This window comes from Bidens hawaiensis, unplaced genomic scaffold (assembly GCF_021521415.1).
Source record: "Bidens hawaiensis isolate Kalapana, Puna unplaced genomic scaffold, B.hawaiensis_p1.1 tig00020148_1, whole genome shotgun sequence".
NCBI classification, from domain to species: Eukaryota; Viridiplantae; Streptophyta; class Magnoliopsida; order Asterales; family Asteraceae; genus Bidens; species Bidens hawaiensis.
The window spans coordinates 272468-288949 of NW_027493070.1; the positions used below are offsets into that span (position 1 = coordinate 272468).

The following is a 16482-nucleotide window of genomic DNA, read 5'->3' on the forward strand; positions in this document are numbered from 1 at the left end:
CAAAAACTAATTTTCTTTATATTTATCGTGTCCGTCAAGCGACTTTTACAACCTTGTTTTCTGTATGAAGCATTGAAACACAAAAATTACTAGTGTCAATTTAAACACATTTCTGACTATCTACTTTACCATTTTTGTATGAGAATTTAGACTTGTCTAGAGCTTTATATATGCTGCTTTAGAGTTGAGTCTAGTTTCAATGACTTTCCACTTTAAGATATTTTGTTTTAATTGTATAGTATACAAGTGGTTTTGTATGTAATCATGTACTACAAACTTGTGTTCTGGTTCCAAGAGTGAGCATAGGTTTTTCTTATGGATTAAGGTTTCATGTGACGCATAATGGAAGCAAGAAAATAAGAATAGAGAAATTGCTCACAAATAAAAAAAAAATTATTAAGCGCTAAATGATCAAAATGATTACGACGGTGCCATTATAAAGGGGTTTTTTAGAAATTTGACAGGTTTGCCAAATTTTTGAAATTACAAAAAAAAATAATAATAAAAAAAAATCATGAAAGCTGAAATTAAGACAAGGACGTAAATAAAGCAGAATACGCATAAAGCTAAATTTGAAAATTTTGAAGGTTGCGAGAATTGGTTAATAGTCTTCTTTTGTGAAATAGGAGCTCCAAATGGTGGAATTTAAATCTAGCAGCTGGGCCAAACCGCCTATGGCCATTTGCCACATGATTCGGTTCATCGAGAACTTTTCATCGACTAGTAACGGGCCTACAATTCCATAGGTAGCCAAGTTATGCCCCATTTAAGTTTGGGCTCTTTCTGGCATCCTTTCTCGCTTGGTCCATGTAATAGTCTGCTAACTCCTTAATCAATTTCTCATCATTATGTCTAGAAAAGAGTAATGAATTTGTTTTGTTTTGTGTGTGTGTGATGGTGGCTAAATCTTGGGACTCTTGATTCTTATTATCGTTAAGTTAAAACGATATGCGTGGATCAAGGACTCATGATTCTTATTATTGTTAAGTTAAAACAATAACTTATAAGAACCTCTTAACCCCTTTTTGTATCGTAACAAGTTCTTTCAACAACGAGCTCTTGTGTTAGATACGGATTAACTGCCCGTTATATGGACATTTGGCCTATAAAAACGACTTTCTTTTTATTGTTTGATATTTTTTTAGCTATTTTCTTGTCTATTTGCTCAAACGTGTACTAGGATGCATGATTAAACGATTTAAAAGCCCAAATAGCCAAATACATGTGTTGTTCTTGTTACATTTTGTGTTAACTGTTAGAGTTGTCAAGTTTCTGAATCGTTGCATTTATTAGGGGCGGAAATTGTTGACATGGCCCAAACCTGACACAAAAAGAAAAGGTTTTGAGTCGACTAACACAACTCATTCAAAAAAAAAAAAAAAAAATGTCGGGTTCAGGTTGACTTGAACAAAATGGGTTGACCCGTTAACCTGTATAAGTACTAATAAAATTAATTATATTTTTATTTCCATTTTTCTTAAGATACACATACACTTGCCATTTCCAATTCTTCTACAAGTTTTTTAATATGTTTCAAAAAACTATTTATATTACTCATTTACTTTGCCAACTCTAAATTATATCAGTGTTGCTTTTATTTTATTTTTCGATAAATGGGTTAAACGGGTTGTGTTCGAATCAACCCAAATTTCTTCTTGTTAATAAATGTCAAAGGTAACCATGTATTAAGTAATTTAGATATTGCATTGTTTCCCATTTCCTTTTGTATTTTATTATAAAAATTTGTTTATGTATGTATATATATTATGCCCCATCACTGCATACTACAATGATACACACAAGAGCAGACAAGATGTTGAGAGTTGGTGCCATGTTAAATATTCTTGAAGAACTCCAGATGATAATGGTTATTGCCGCGCAACAATTGTTGCCACGGTTAAGTGCAACGATCACATCCTCGTCTTCATCATCGTCGTCGTCAACATCTTCCACTGATTCTTCTTTTTTTCTGGTTTTCTTTTGATCAGTTATTATCTCATGTGATTATGCGGATATAATATAACTACGTTATGTGCTATTGCTTGTTACTTGTACGTAGCATTAACTATGTGCTTATGCGTTTATACGGTTCTTACAGATCTCTTGTTAAAGTTGATTCCTATTAGTATCCTCTATGTAAATGACTTTATGTATGCATGAACTATGAAGAGCGGTTCACTTCCGAGCAATAAAAACATTTTTGTCTTTGTATTGTTTTTTGTTTTAGTCTGACAGCAGATGAGATTTTACTGGGTATGGTTGTTATATTATTTTTTATAATGTTGGGATATAATATACTAAAAATCTCACCTTTAAGATTTCTGACGCATCATCGATGGTACATATGTCGCATATATAAACTCATTGACAAGTCTGAAAAGCCTTGAATGAAATCTTATCTGAAATCTAACCCTTGAAATCTATCGCTGATTCGTCAAAAAATAGTCTATGGGCTACCGAAAATCAATGTGAAATATGATTTTTTTTAAAAAAAAAGAGTAAATTGCGGTTTTCATTCATGTGGTTTGTCCAAATCTGCGGTTTTAGTCCAGTGGCTTCAAATTTGTGATTTCCGTCCCTATGGTTTCATTTCACTTGCAATTAAACCCGATCACACTAACCCCCGTTAAGTCTGGTCGTTCACGTGAGGGGCAGTTTTGGCCTTTTTCTCCCCAAATAAACCACAGTTCTAATTCGCAAGCTCCCTCACATGAGAGCCTGGGGTGTATTTGAGAAAAAAAAGGACAAAAATGCCACCCACGTGAGGGGCTCGCTGATGGGTTTAACGGCCAGACTTAACGGGGTTAGTGTGATCGGGTTTAATTGCAAGTTAAATGAAACCACATGAATGAAAATCGCAAATTTGAAACTATTGGACTAAAACCGCAGATTTGGGCAAACCACAGGGACAAAAACCGCAGTTTACTCTTAAAAAAATTATGTACTTAAATTAGTCTATCATGTGTCATGTAAACAAGTTTATTATTATTATTATTATTATTATTATTATTATTATTATTATTATTATTATTTTCTCTTGGTATTTTAACTTTTTGGTGAATATTAATGGATCCCATTTTTGTTTAGTAGTAACAATTATAGATGATTTGAAACAACAGAATACATGTGCACAAGTGATGTTTCAATTTGAAGCAAATAAAACATGTTTGAAGGCAATAACATAAGCTGATAATGTATTAAAATGTGAAGTGACATGAATCTATGTAAACTGACACTTAATATGGTGACATGCTGATCCATCTTTGTCTTCTACCCTTCAACTCTAATAGTGCAATCTACAGAGAATCTCGGCCCGGCCCGGCCCGGCCCAATGTAGAGGTGTATAAACCGGATTTTGGGTCAAAACGGGTTGGTTTTAATCGTTGAAACCGGTTTGAAACAACAGTATTTTTTTTCAATAATTAAAAAAGATAGAGATTTGAAATGATTCTTAAGCTTAAAAGCATAAAACAAAGCATTTCTAAGCGAGATCTTCGTCGTTGCTATTTGGATATTAGTCGTTGTGGCCATTGTTGCGTAGATCTTCGTAAGCTAGTTCTTTCGTGAGGCCTGTAAACGAACCGAGCATTCAGTGAACTGTTCGTGAACCGTTAGGCGGGAAGTTTGTTTATGTTCGTTTATTTATTAAACGAACGAACATGAACAATTTTTTTGTGTTCGTTTAATTAAAGGAATGAACTTGAACACATGTTGCGTTGGTTCATTTATGTTCGTGAATGTTCGTTTATTTATGTTCATCTATGTCCGTTTATTTATGTTCGTTTGCATATCAATAGAAAATAATTAAAAATTATCTTGAAGAGTCATCTACTTAATGGTTTTATATTTGTTCATTATGTTTGTTAATGTCCGTGAACTGTTCGTTTAGAACTTAAACAAACGGACATAAACGAACACGAACATGTTCATTTTTTAAATTAACAAGCACAAACACAAAATATGCATTCGATTAAGTATTCACGTTCACGTTCGTGTTCGTTTAAGTTAAATGAACGAACACGAACATGCCCTTGTTCGTGTTCGTTGGTTCGTTTACATGCCTATCTTACGTGGTAACTGGGACCGACAACCCCGTTGTTATTTCTTCCTTGTGTAATTCTTGCTTGACTTACATGACACCCTCACCACTAGCCGAAAGAAAGCGGGCTGACGAACCCGTTCTAGTACTTTTTACCACTAAAAGTCTAAAACGACTCATTTCAACACAAGTTCATTTTGGTCAAAAACTTGTTGACCCGGACCCATTTTGACATGTTATCCGACTCGTTCATTAGCCGTCTAAGGTTAGGCGCGATGTCAATCTCATGGCTAACAACTTCTCTTGGATTTAATGCAAAATGTCACCTTCAATCAATTAACATGACACTATCTACTACTACTAACTCTCAACTTCTCACATATTCAAAATTCATAGACCCTGGCCCATTTTCCTGATTATATGCTTGTTGACCAAGTCAAAGCCCATCATTTAAGCATTTTGCTGATGCATTATAGCATGCTCTCAAATAATATTACTATAACACAAATATTACTTTATAAATAAGCCCATTACCATTAGTCTATCATACTAAACATGTGTTCCATAATATTGTCTCATATCTATACTTTAATCATTTTATTAGGATGTTTTGCACACTCACGAGCCGGGCTTCAAGTCGGTTTCTATTCGGGCTCATGCTCTGCGGCTGAGTATATGGTCAAAGAGGAAGTGAGTAAAGCCTGCTTGCAAGACAAGGGTCTTCCAGCGGGCCTCGTTAGAATGCATTTTCACGATTGTTTTGTGTGGGTGAGTCTTGTTCGGGCCGGTTTGGTAACAAGTTAAAATGGGCTGAAATTAAAATGGATCGGGCTGGGCCGGGTCGGATTGATCATTGATGCAAATATTTTTTATTAATATGAGTTTGTTTGTTGTTAGCAGGGTTGTGACGGGTCGGTCTTGATAGACTCGACTCCTTCAAACCAAGCGGAGAAAGATTCACCCGCAAATAGCCCGAGTTTGCGCGGGTTTAATGTTATTGATAATGCAAAAGCTAGGCTCGAAGCGTTGTGTCCCGGGGTTGTTTCGTGTGCTGATATAGTTGCATTTGCAGCAAGAGATAGTTTCGAAATAGTAAGGAAAATGAAAACTTCCTGGCCCGAAAGCCCGGTCCTGGACAACTTTCTTAGACCAAGGCCATTTAAGCCCAACCCCACAATTTAGTCCAATACCAAAGCCGATACAGAACTTTTGGTCTCAACCGGGCCAAAATAATGTGAATGAAACCAAAATAACCGAGCGGTAACCGAACCATGATTTATTAACCGAATAAAAAATCGAACCAAATCAAAACCAAAAGTTTTAAAGTTTTTTTTTTAAGGTGCCTTCTTAGTTCGATTTTGGTTCAAAACCGACTCACGCACACCCCTAATCATACGTGTAATTGTTATTGCAGTCTGGCGGGCTCTGGTATGATGTCCCGGCTGGAAGAAGAGACGGTAGAGTATCACAAATAGCCGACACGCAAGCATTGCCACCCGCAACGTCTAGCCTAGCCCAACTCACTCAGTCATTTTCAACCCACGGGTTGAGCAAAGAAGAAATGGTTACTCTATCCGGTAAGCCATCCTTCAACTTAACCTCAGCCCGTTTCGACCCACTCCCTAATATCACTTATTTATTACAGGTGCGCATACTATCGGCCGATCACACTGCACTTCCTTTACCAGCAGGCTATACAATTTCAACTCTACAGTAAACACCGACCCAAGTTTGAACCCGTTATACGCTAGCAAGTTAAAACAAGAATGCCCGAAAAATAGTAATGCGAATTTGGTGGTACCCATGAACCCGAGTTCACCAACTGTAAGCGACACGGGTTATTATGTGGATGTGTTGAATAATAGAGGATTATTCACATCTGACCATTTGTTACTCACGAGCACGTCGACTGCAGACCAAGTGCACGAACACGCTATGAACCCGTTGGGATGGAAGAGTAAGTTTGCGGATGCAATGGTGAAGATGGGAAAGATTGGTGTTATCACGGATGAACAAGGCGAGATTCGGTTAAACTGCCGAGTGATAAATAAATAATAAAGATCGCGAGACACCAATAGTGTGAATTATGCTAATAAACTTTGTATTTTCAGTTCAAATGTATAATAAATTTGCAAAAATAATCAAGAAAACGTTGAACAAGCGAACAAAACTAGATGAGACCTTGTTCGTGTTCACTCATTAAGAATTTACCGGACAATAGAACAGTTTACAAACACATACTGAATTGTGTTTCTTGTCGGTGTTCGTTCATTAAAAAGTTGAAGTTCATGTTCATTTGTGTTCGTTAATTTCTTAAACATACGCAAAGAGAGAAACACAAACATAATTACATAAATGAACACAAATAAACATAAATAAACTTGAAAATAAAAAACATTTTTAATCCTAAACATAATACATAACCAGCCAAAACATAAATCAAGTTAAGAACTTAGAACTAATTAATTAAACAAAAATAAACAAACGAACGTTCACGAACTCTATTTAACGAACGGAGCCTTTTATTCATTTAATTAATCAAATAAAATTCCGTGTTCATACTCATTCATTTATTAAATGAACGAACATAAACAAAAAAAAGTTCAGTTCGTTTACAGCCTTAATAAAAACACGAGATTTTTGAACGGGCTCTAATTAGAACCAAAACGTCTAAAATCCGATTGGGTCAAAAGTCAAAGACATAAAAGACTTATAAAGTAATAGACTTTATCATCTAATCCTTAGATTATTCAAGTCTTAACACAGTAGGTGCAAAAACAAAAACTTGCTTACATTAAAAAAGCAAAACACATAACAATAACAATTCAAATAGCTAGAAATTTTAATAATATAATCTTCCAATTAAAATTCTGCATAACAATAATAACCAAACTCATTCAAAAACCACAAATCAAAAGATTCTCTACCTAATTGGTGAGCTCCATGATAGCGCTGACTATGTCACCGCTGTGAGCCTTGAGAGCCTTAACCGCCTTGGGCCTGGTGACACCGGCTTGAGTCATCACAAGATCAATGTCACGTGGCTCCACACCCGCCTCGTCAACCTCCTCTTCTTCCTCATCAGCCTGAGCTGCAGCTGCTGCCGCTGAAATCTCAGGCTTGTTCATAACCGAGCCCATGTCGGGCATTCTGAACTGTTGAGCAGCTTGAGTCTGCAACTGTGAGCTCAGGTCCTCGATCTTTGCTTCGCCGAATATGACATAGGTTTCTGAGTTCGGGCTTTTGAATACATCGGGCTTCGAGATGAAAAACATGATCTGCATTGTTTCAAGCCAAAAGTCGACCGTTAATAACCGCATAATACAACAAAAAAAATAAAATTGATTATTATTAAAATAAAATTAAAAGAATATTACATTCTTGGCTCTTTTGATGGTGACCCTGCTAACACCAAGAATTGGTTTCATTCCGAGTTTCAACATCGCCTTTCGGCTCTTCTTCTCACTCCTGCTTTGCTTGGAACTCTCACTCCCACCTGAATATTATTTCAATTAGTAAAAATGAAAACAAAAATGTGATAAAATGTCACAACTTTAAGCAAGAAGATTCAAGATACAAAAAATGAATCCACGGGTATTTGAATGTGGGATTTAAAATTGAGTATCAAAAAAAGAACACCAAAACTTGATAAAAGATTACAACTTTTATCAATTAACTGAAGATTCAAGACACTCAAAAAAAATAAAATAATGTTTGGATGCTAGATATAGAATTGGTTATAAAATAAAGAACACAAAAAAAGTGATAAAAGATTATAACTATCATCAATTAGTTGGAAATTAAAAATTACTGATATTAATTAAAGGTGTTTGGATGTGGATTTAAAACTTAAAATCTTGAATATCCAAAATAAAACAAGTTATAATTAGTTCCGAAACTCAAAATCCAAACACCTTTTACATGTAAAACCACAAAAGGGATGCACATAAAACTAGAAGTGCAAACGAGCCAATCTGCTTGCAAGCTACTCGAGATCAGCTTATGAAAAAGCTCAATCAAGCCAGGCTTAAACAAGCCTGAGCTAAAGTTATCGAACTCAACCAGGCTCGCAAGCCTAAATGAGCATGCCATTTATATAATTTATATATATATATATATAACAGTTGCAAACTAATATATATACATATATATATATATATATTGTTAACCTTATGTTATAAATAAAATTATAATTAAAAAAATAATATACAAAAACAATAAATATATAAAAATTAATTAATACACAGTAAACAACCGAAGCTTGAGCTATAAATAGAGTTCAAAACGAGCCAAACTCGAGCCTAGTTAAGCTTGAGCTCGGTTCGGCTCGCTTACACCCCTCTATAAAACCCTAAAACTAGGTTACCTAAACAAACTATCTTAACCACCAAAATATTGCAAATTTAATCAATTAATTAAAAATTCAAAAAAACTAAAATAAATCCAAAGGTCTTTGAATTTTAATTTAATTAATCATAAAATCTAAACATCCAAAATAACACATAATAGTGTTTGGACATATTCATTTCCAAATCTCAAATCCAAACACACCATAAACATGAATTTAACAAATGTTACCAAAGATAACAGCTTTTAATATTATTGTTCAAGATTCAAAAATATTAAAAAATGAATCCATGGGTGTTTGGATGTAGGATTTAAAACTGATTAAATCATCTTTAATCTTTAGTGTTTGGACACAATCATTTCCAAACCCTAAATCCCAAATCCAAACAACCTTTCAAACCCCAAATCCAAACCCACAAAAAATAAACTTAATTTAAAAAACCCCTAAAAAAACAAAAAAAAAAAAAAAACTACCTTGAGCACCATCTTCCTTATCATCCTCATCATCATCAGAATCATCATCTTCATTGTGGTCATCTTCTTCCTTAACATCCTCCAACACACCCTCAACCACTGGAACCTCTTCCTGCAATCACACCAACCATAAAAATTGAATCTTGATTCATAAAGATTGAATCTTGACCCATAAAGATTGAATCTTGAATCTTGAAATTACCTGGGTTTGCTTCTCTGATTCGATTTCTTCAACCACGGGTCCTGGCATCTTTAATTGGTAGTGAAGTGTAGAGGATTGGTGTGGATAATAATAATAATAATCTTGGACAGAAATGAAATGGTGTGAGGTGATAATGTGATATAGAGATGCGGGTTTTGCTCTTTAGAGTTTTGTGGTTGGTGGGCTTTTGGGTATTGGGCTTGATTGTGGGCCTGGCCCAACTTGTCATCAGACGGTTTAAGAGATTTGTTGGATGTTACTTGTTAGTTATTTAGTTTAGAGGTGTTAAAAAAAACCGGTTTGGGACCGGTTTTAGGCAAACCAAACAGAATCGGTTTGGGTTTAAAACGGTTTCACCCAAATCGTCAGTTTCAAGGTCGGTTCCACTTACGATCTATTAAACCGGTTTTGAAACCGGTTAATCCGGTTTATAAACCGGACCGAACCTACATGACTAGGCCGGCCTATCTTGCTTCTAAACTGGTTTATAAACCGAACCGGTTCGAGTCAAACCGGTTTTGACCAGCCGTTGACCAAACCGGTTCGGTTTTAGGTAAAAAGGCGATTTTGTACACCTCTATTTAAGTGTTTAGTTGGTCATAAGTTAAAAGTTCACTACACAAAACCATTCCTAAGAGTAGGTGTCACACCCCGACCAAAGGCGGCGGAACATGCCGAGGTGTAACGATTGTCCATAAGCACATGACACTGATTAAAGTGACAGTATTTAATGAACTCATTTCATTTCACAACATCGAAAATGTCACATAACAATTATCCATAAAATAACCATAAACAAGATATCACAAAATATGGCAAATTTGATATTGTTAATTTTTACTAACATCCTAAGGTCTTTGATGTCGTTTTCTTCACAATCATAAATCAACCAAGATGCAAACCTGCAACATTTCATAAAATAAAGTTTGTCAACACAAAGGTTGGTGAGCAATTCATAAGTTTAATCATATTAGTATATAATAAAGATAGCCACAAAACTTGCATACGAAACGATAAATAAAAGTGGTAATTTGGATAAGTAGATATCGCTACACACATTAGCGAACCTAGCTATAAGGGGATGCCAAATAGTCTAGGATTTTATAGTTCCACCAACCAAAAGCGATAAACACATAGGCATATAAGCATAGAACACCAAATCGAACAATTATTTATGTAAAGTATACACCTACGTTTGTGGTTTAAGATTCAAATATAAAGCATTTTGTTGAATAAGTATTAAATGTCACCCCCAAAATAAAAGATGAAAAATGGGGTATGAAGTACTCACCTTCAAGTAGTAAACTTGAAAGATGATAATTTGGAGATTTGTCGGAACGACGAGTTTAACGCACAATGCCTAAAAAGAAAAGAAGTCTTGAATTTAGAAAGGTTGTCTTAAAGGTCTTTAAACAAAATAAATGTTGAGAAATGTAAATAATTAAAGTTCAAGGTTTAAAATGTAACTATTTAAGAATTTATAACAATAACCCTTTAAAAATGTAAGTTTGCTCGAAACCGGGTTAAAGTATCTAACCTTAATATTTACTTAACCTATGTTAAGTAATAAGGTGGGTAAAATGCAAGAATGCAAATCCCTTTGGAATAAAGATACTAAAACGGTTTTTTTTATCGAGTGTTCGGGTTATCGGTTCGGGTCTTGATAATTGGTCAAAGCCAAAGTCAACTTTCCAAAATATTGAATGTTATGAGATAACTCAATAAAATTTAATAAGACCTAACCAAGTATGTAGTTCCATTGTTTTAGAACTAACAACGCACGTTAAGCGAGTGTTCGGTTTTGTCGGTCCAAACATTTGTTATGAGATCAAGTTGGATCCAACATTTCCAAGTACTTAAGAAAATATTTAAAAATCAATTTGTAACTATTTTTAAAGAAATATACAAGTCTTGATGGCTAAAAAAACACACACACTTGTGTGTCTTAAGCGAGTAAGAATCGGTTTGGTTCGGTTTCCATCTCACAACAAGTTCATAGATGGTTTCCACATGTCCAAACACTAAAGAACTTGTATAATAATGTACAAATAAAAATACTTTAAGTTTTACAACCAAAAGTTAACAATAAAGTCTTTAAACAGAAGTTCGGTTTTCGGTTCGGATCGTGTTTCGGGTTAAGACCGAGGTAAGATTCTACAAACCCATAACCATAGAATTTGTAAAAATGATTTTAGAAACTTAGATCTAACAATAAGTATGTTTAAACAATTATTTAACAAAACTAGTGACAAAGTTCGGTTTACGGTTTAGAGCTATTTATGGTTAAACCGAAGCATAGACTCTTAAAAACCCATAACCATGGAACTTGTAAACATGACCAACAAACTAAAATAAGCAAGATTAATATGTATGAACACGTTATATAGATGTATATATATCAAGGACACGAAGTCCTCCATGAAGCATTGCCTTATGAGGTCCGAAACCTCACCGACCGGAGTCGGAGAAGTAACTACCAAAGGTAAACAAGGGGTGTATATTATATATATTTTGCACAACCATAAACAAGTATTAATAAGGCTACATAAACTAATTAAGATGAAAGACTAAAAAACCTTCAAGAACACTTAAGAAGATAACCTTGAATCTTTGATGTTTGAGAGAGTTTTTTCTTTTTTGGAGTTGTAGCAAGGGAAAATGAAGAGGAAATGTGGTGTATATATAGGGTAATGTTGGTGGTCAAATATGGGTGTGAGACACAAGAGTTTTCATGCAAAATGGATCATGACAAAACCCCAAAACAACAAAAAAAAAAATAAATAATAAATAAATAAAAATAAAAATATGATGTTTTCAAGACCCAACAAGTGTGAAATAATATTGTAACATAAATCCATCATTTTGATTATAACATAAGTTTCGGTTTACAAATCGGGTCGGTTTACATAATAAACAAATACAAAAACGAATACAAACAAGACCCGAAATTGACGAATGTCACAGTAGGGGTGTTCTTCCGGTTTGTTTTTCGGGTTTTGGGTCAGGTTCTTTGGGTTTTAAAGTTTTAATTATTGACCCGAAACCCAACCCAAATCTCTCACTGGTAATTCGGGTTTTTTCGGGTTGGGTTAATTGGGTTTCGAGTATCCTAAAAAACAAACAAAAAACAAAAAAAATAAATAAAAGCTTCGATGCTAAAATTAAGATAACATATTTTTCTTTGCTTCGTAATGCAAATAATCAAATAATAAACCAACATAACTTGATAAAACAATTCAAAAGAATAGTAAAACTAACTTGAATCATAATCGTCTTCAATCGGGCGTGACTTGGTTATTTGATTACCATTGCTATTAGTAATAAACGAAAAACACAAATTAAAAATAAAAATTGATCCATAATTATTGGAATGACAACAGACGATTTGGGACGGATTATGAGACTGAGCCTATTATGTCTAAAAATGTATTGAAATTCAAAACTAAAAGTTTATTTGGGTTTTTTATGTTGACATGAAACTTATAAATCAAACCCGAAAACCAACCCGAATTACTTTGGGAATTCGGGTTAGTCTTTTCTCTGATTAGTCTCATATCATCATCAAATGGGCTAGGCCCACAATCAAGCCCAATACCCAAAGAGGCATCTTCATCCATAGGCTAAACTTGTTGTAATAGGTTAACAAGTAATAATTAAACCATAAAATTGTTGGATGGTTGAAGTTTAGTATGGTTATTAAACGAGTTAGACAAGTCAATCATACATGATCTATACATAAAACAGTTTTAACTTATTAACCATCAAACTTAATAATTTTGCGTTACGTGTTCCTATCATGCTTCAAGTCATTTCAGAAATCACCACTACTCTTAGACAGTATAGCAACTCTTTCTAAAAAATTAAAAACAATGTTTTATGTGTTTTATTAACATTCAACTCATGTAATCATATTTATAATCACATTAACAAGAGAATACACACTTTTGAAGACAAAAGGGCACAAAAGAAGCTCATTTTCTTATCTTTAATATTCTTGCTTAACCAACATTCATTAAGTTGGTCACAAAGATAACAAAAAAATACTACTACTGCTACATATTATAGAGTATATCATCAAAAACAGCCGCCAGTTGATCATGCAAAACCGGGCCACCGAGATTTGGCCAGGTCACTAAGAGCATATAAACACAAAACAAGAACATGAGTATGATTAAAAAACCAGTGGCATTTGTTCTTCAAGTTCTACCCTTTCGCAACGCCTTCCTAGCAGCCTTCCAGCCTTCAGTGTCTATAGCATGACAATGGCCAGTATAACCAGACCATGACTTGCAAGGTGCGGCAACATCACACACAAAACAGTAGCACTGCAATCAAACAATCAGTGATATTAGAGTCAATGTTGTAGAACTTGATAGGCGGTAGGGTACCGATTAATAGGGATTAATCAGATTGGAACTTTATATGCAAAAAGATTTTCAAAATTTTATATGTAATTTTTTAAACTTATTAATATGATTAGATTAATAACTAATGTGGATAATCTTTCAAATACTTCAAAGAGTTTGACCGGTTGACATCTTTTGACCGATATAGACCAATTTAGACAATATTTGCCTGGCCAAATTTCAGTCAAAATTGGTCAAACTTCAGTCAAAAACTTAAAAGTATTTGCAAAACATACTTATATATCCAATTTGATTAACAAGTTTGTAAATATTTATATATGGTGCTAGGATCAAATACAAACACTTTTAACGTGATAGCATACATGTAACTGGATTAACTATATTAACACTAGAGTAATCATCATTACACTATATCCTTCGAACTAGAGTAATTACTATTACACTAGTTCAGTAACAATAACTCTACTTAAAAACAAAATGATAGCATAGCAATTAGGGCTGTCACTTTTACCCGAAACCCGACCCGAAAAAACCCATACCCGAACTAACCCGACCCGAAGAACCCAAACCCGATAAAAGACTAACCCGAACCGAAGTAATTTGGGTTGGTTCTCGGGTTTGATTTATAAGTTTCAGGTTAACCCAAAAAACCCGAATAAACTTCTAGTTTTAAAATTAAATATATTTTTATGTATAATAAGCTAAGTCTTAGCCACTAAAGTTATCATAATCTAGCTCTAATTGACTGTTGTCATTCTAACTATTATGGATCGATTGTTATTATTAATTTATGTTTTCCGTTTATTACTAATAGCAACCGAAATCGAACAACCAAATCACGCCCGATTGAATATGATTAAGGCTCGAGTTAGTTTTACTCTTCTTTTGAATTGTTTTATCATGCTATGTTGGTTTGTTATTTAATTATTTTGTTATAAGCAAAGAAGAATATGTTGTTTTAATTTTAGTTGTTCTTAATTTTTTTTTCTTTTGTTTTGTTTGTTTTCTAGGATACTCGAAACCCGATTAACCCAACCCGAAAAAAACCCGAACCCGAATTACCCGAACCCGAAAAACCCATAAGAGATTTGGGTTGGGTTTCGGGTCAAGATTTAAAACTTTGAAACCCGAAGAACCCGACCCGAAAAACCCGAAACTCGAAAAACGAACCCGAAGAATACCCCTAATAGCAATAATTACTCTAATGTTATCATAATAACTCAAGCCATCTGTATGTCTCTCACGTTATAATCTATTTGTACCGGATCCCACCCCTATCTATAACTGAAAAATTACATATAAAATTCCACTCTCATTTATCACTCGTCGATACCCACTGCTGGACTATCGTCCAACAATTTCTACAACACTGCTTCAAATTCATACATTTCAATCAAAATTAACAAAAAAAAATAGTAAATTACCAATTTACAGTAACTGTCGTGTGACGTCTTCTCAAACGGAAGCTTCACACACAAATGTCTCGAATGCGGGTAATCTCTACACGCCACCTGTAACAAAATCCACAAAATATAAATCATAACTCAAAATATAAATTAAAAACAAAAAAAGAATAATATAATCTGGCCCGTTCGTCCCAACCCATGACCCATTTGACCCTGGCCCGTTCCGACCCGAACCAAAACAACCATTTTTTAATTAACACATTTCCGATCCTGACCCGTTTCAACCCTAACCCGTCTGACCCATGACCCGTTTCAACCCTAACCCATCTGACCCATGACCCATTTCGATCCAAACCTGTCTGACCCATGACCCGTTTCGTCCCAACCCAACCCGTTTGACCCTGACCCGTTCCAACCCGAACCAAAACAACCCTTTTTTAATCAACCCGTTCCGACCCTAACCAGTTTCGACACTAACCCGTCTGACCCATGACCCGTTTCGACCCGACCCGACCCGTTTGCAACCCTTATTTATAAATCTCACCCGACCCTTTTCAGCCACCATACAAATATCCGGCGAAGAATCTTGAAAACCCAGATCGCATTTCAACGTATCTTGTTCTTCTTCCGGGTTGAAATCAAGAATGAAACAGTCTTCTTTCTCGTCAAACTCTTTAATGGCGGACTTTCGCTTTAAACAGAAGATTGGTCGTAACGGCGAATCATCGGCGATATCGATATCGTCTAGAATTTGAATTGGTGGGGTTTTGCGTTTGCGTTTGGGTGTTGACAGGATTTGAATTGAATCCGCCATTGATTGAAACCCTAAGCAAAAGATTGTGAATTGAGTCTAGTAATAATCATAACGGCTTCAAATTTGAAAACCAGATGAAACGTTTAATAATAATAATATAATAATATAATAAATTAATAATAATAATATATATAATAAATTAATAATAATAATGTTTTGTGAAATTGGGCCTAATAGAATAATATCATTTTGGAAAATATTGGTTTCTCATTTAGCTTTTTAAGCATGTTTAATTTTGAAATCAGGTTTCCGTTTCATCGTGTGTTAGTCAGAGAGTTACACTGCATTCTCGGGTTTAAAATATAAGGAAAAGAAATGATAAGATTGGACATAGGAAGAAATGAAAATAAATTATATACTTAAAAGACATTCTCAAGTTAAAATAAAAGAAAAGAAAATATTAATTACATTCTTGAGTTAGATCGGAATGAAAAGATGGGAAAAAAAATTGAAACTTTACAATTATGTCCTCATAGCCAAATGAAAAAGAGAATTGAGATAGGGTAAATTAGTAATAGTAATAAGCTATAAACTGTCCTTCACAATCAGGCCATATTGGGCTGGAAAGTTTTGGAGGAACAAAGACCCAACTTTTCTTTTCATTCTCTTTCTTTTCTTTAAAAAAAAACTCAACAATGAAAAAATAAAACTTTTTATATCTGTTCTTTTCAAACACTTAAATAAAAAACTCAATAATGCATTGTTGTGTTCTATTGTAGGCTCAAGTGGCAGTCGGGATAATACCAGCCAAACTTTGAAGCCAGCGCTTAGCCGATTAAGACAAAATAGTTTGACCATAGTGGAACAACGAGAATATCCAATTTGAGGAGTGC

General features: G+C 34.4%; 3 protein-coding genes across 3 annotated transcripts; 1 reads left to right on the forward strand and 2 right to left on the reverse strand.

Annotated features, from left to right (window-relative positions):
* Positions 1 to 4594: 4594 nt before the first annotated feature.
* Positions 4595 to 6135, forward strand: LOC143559991 (peroxidase 5-like). Its single transcript, XM_077048401.1, has 4 exons — positions 4595 to 4807; positions 4940 to 5131; positions 5454 to 5616; positions 5685 to 6135. Exons 1-4 carry the CDS (start codon positions 4595 to 4597, stop codon positions 6092 to 6094), a joined length of 978 nt encoding a protein of 325 aa, XP_076904516.1. The 3' UTR covers positions 6095 to 6135.
* A 758-nt stretch (positions 6136 to 6893) lies between these two features.
* Positions 6894 to 9193, reverse strand: LOC143559992 (nascent polypeptide-associated complex subunit alpha-like protein 2). Its single transcript, XM_077048403.1, has 4 exons — positions 9063 to 9193; positions 8861 to 8972; positions 7417 to 7535; positions 6894 to 7317 (listed from the first exon to the last, which is right to left on the reverse strand). Exons 1-4 carry the CDS (start codon positions 9108 to 9110, stop codon positions 6967 to 6969), a joined length of 630 nt encoding a protein of 209 aa, XP_076904518.1. The 5' UTR covers positions 9111 to 9193; the 3' UTR covers positions 6894 to 6966.
* A 4002-nt stretch (positions 9194 to 13195) lies between these two features.
* On the reverse strand, positions 13196 to 15649 carry LOC143560006 (RPM1 interacting protein 13-like). The gene is made up of 3 exons (XM_077048415.1): positions 15380 to 15649; positions 14854 to 14940; positions 13196 to 13387 (listed from the first exon to the last, which is right to left on the reverse strand). The coding sequence occupies exons 1-3, from the start codon at positions 15647 to 15649 to the stop codon at positions 13259 to 13261; spliced, it is 486 nt and encodes a 161-aa protein (XP_076904530.1). The 3' UTR covers positions 13196 to 13258.
* Between the last annotated feature and the right edge of the window lie 833 nt (positions 15650 to 16482).

Coding starts and splice junctions, on each gene's coding strand:
- LOC143559991 (XM_077048401.1), top strand. CDS start 4,595: ATGTGTTCCATAATATTGTCTCATATCTATACTTTAATCATTTTATTA. Junction 4,808..4,939: donor TTCACGATTGTTTTGTGTGG/GTGAGTCTTGTT, acceptor TGTTGTTAGCAG/GGTTGTGACGGGTCGGTCTT. Junction 5,132..5,453: donor CAAGAGATAGTTTCGAAATA/GTAAGGAAAATG, acceptor TTGTTATTGCAG/TCTGGCGGGCTCTGGTATGA.
- LOC143559992 (XM_077048403.1), bottom strand. CDS start 9,110: ATGCCAGGACCCGTGGTTGAAGAAATCGAATCAGAGAAGCAAACCCAG. Junction 8,973..9,062: donor AATCAGAGAAGCAAACCCAG/GTAATTTCAAGA, acceptor GTGTGATTGCAG/GAAGAGGTTCCAGTGGTTGA. Junction 7,318..7,416: donor CCATCAAAAGAGCCAAGAAT/GTAATATTCTTT, acceptor GAAACAATGCAG/ATCATGTTTTTCATCTCGAA.
- LOC143560006 (XM_077048415.1), bottom strand. CDS start 15,649: ATGGCGGATTCAATTCAAATCCTGTCAACACCCAAACGCAAACGCAAA. Junction 14,941..15,379: donor TGGTGGCTGAAAAGGGTCGG/GTGAGATTTATA, acceptor ATTTTGTTACAG/GTGGCGTGTAGAGATTACCC. Junction 13,388..14,853: donor ACGACAGTTACTGTAAATTG/GTAATTTACTAT, acceptor GTTTGATTGCAG/TGCTACTGTTTTGTGTGTGA.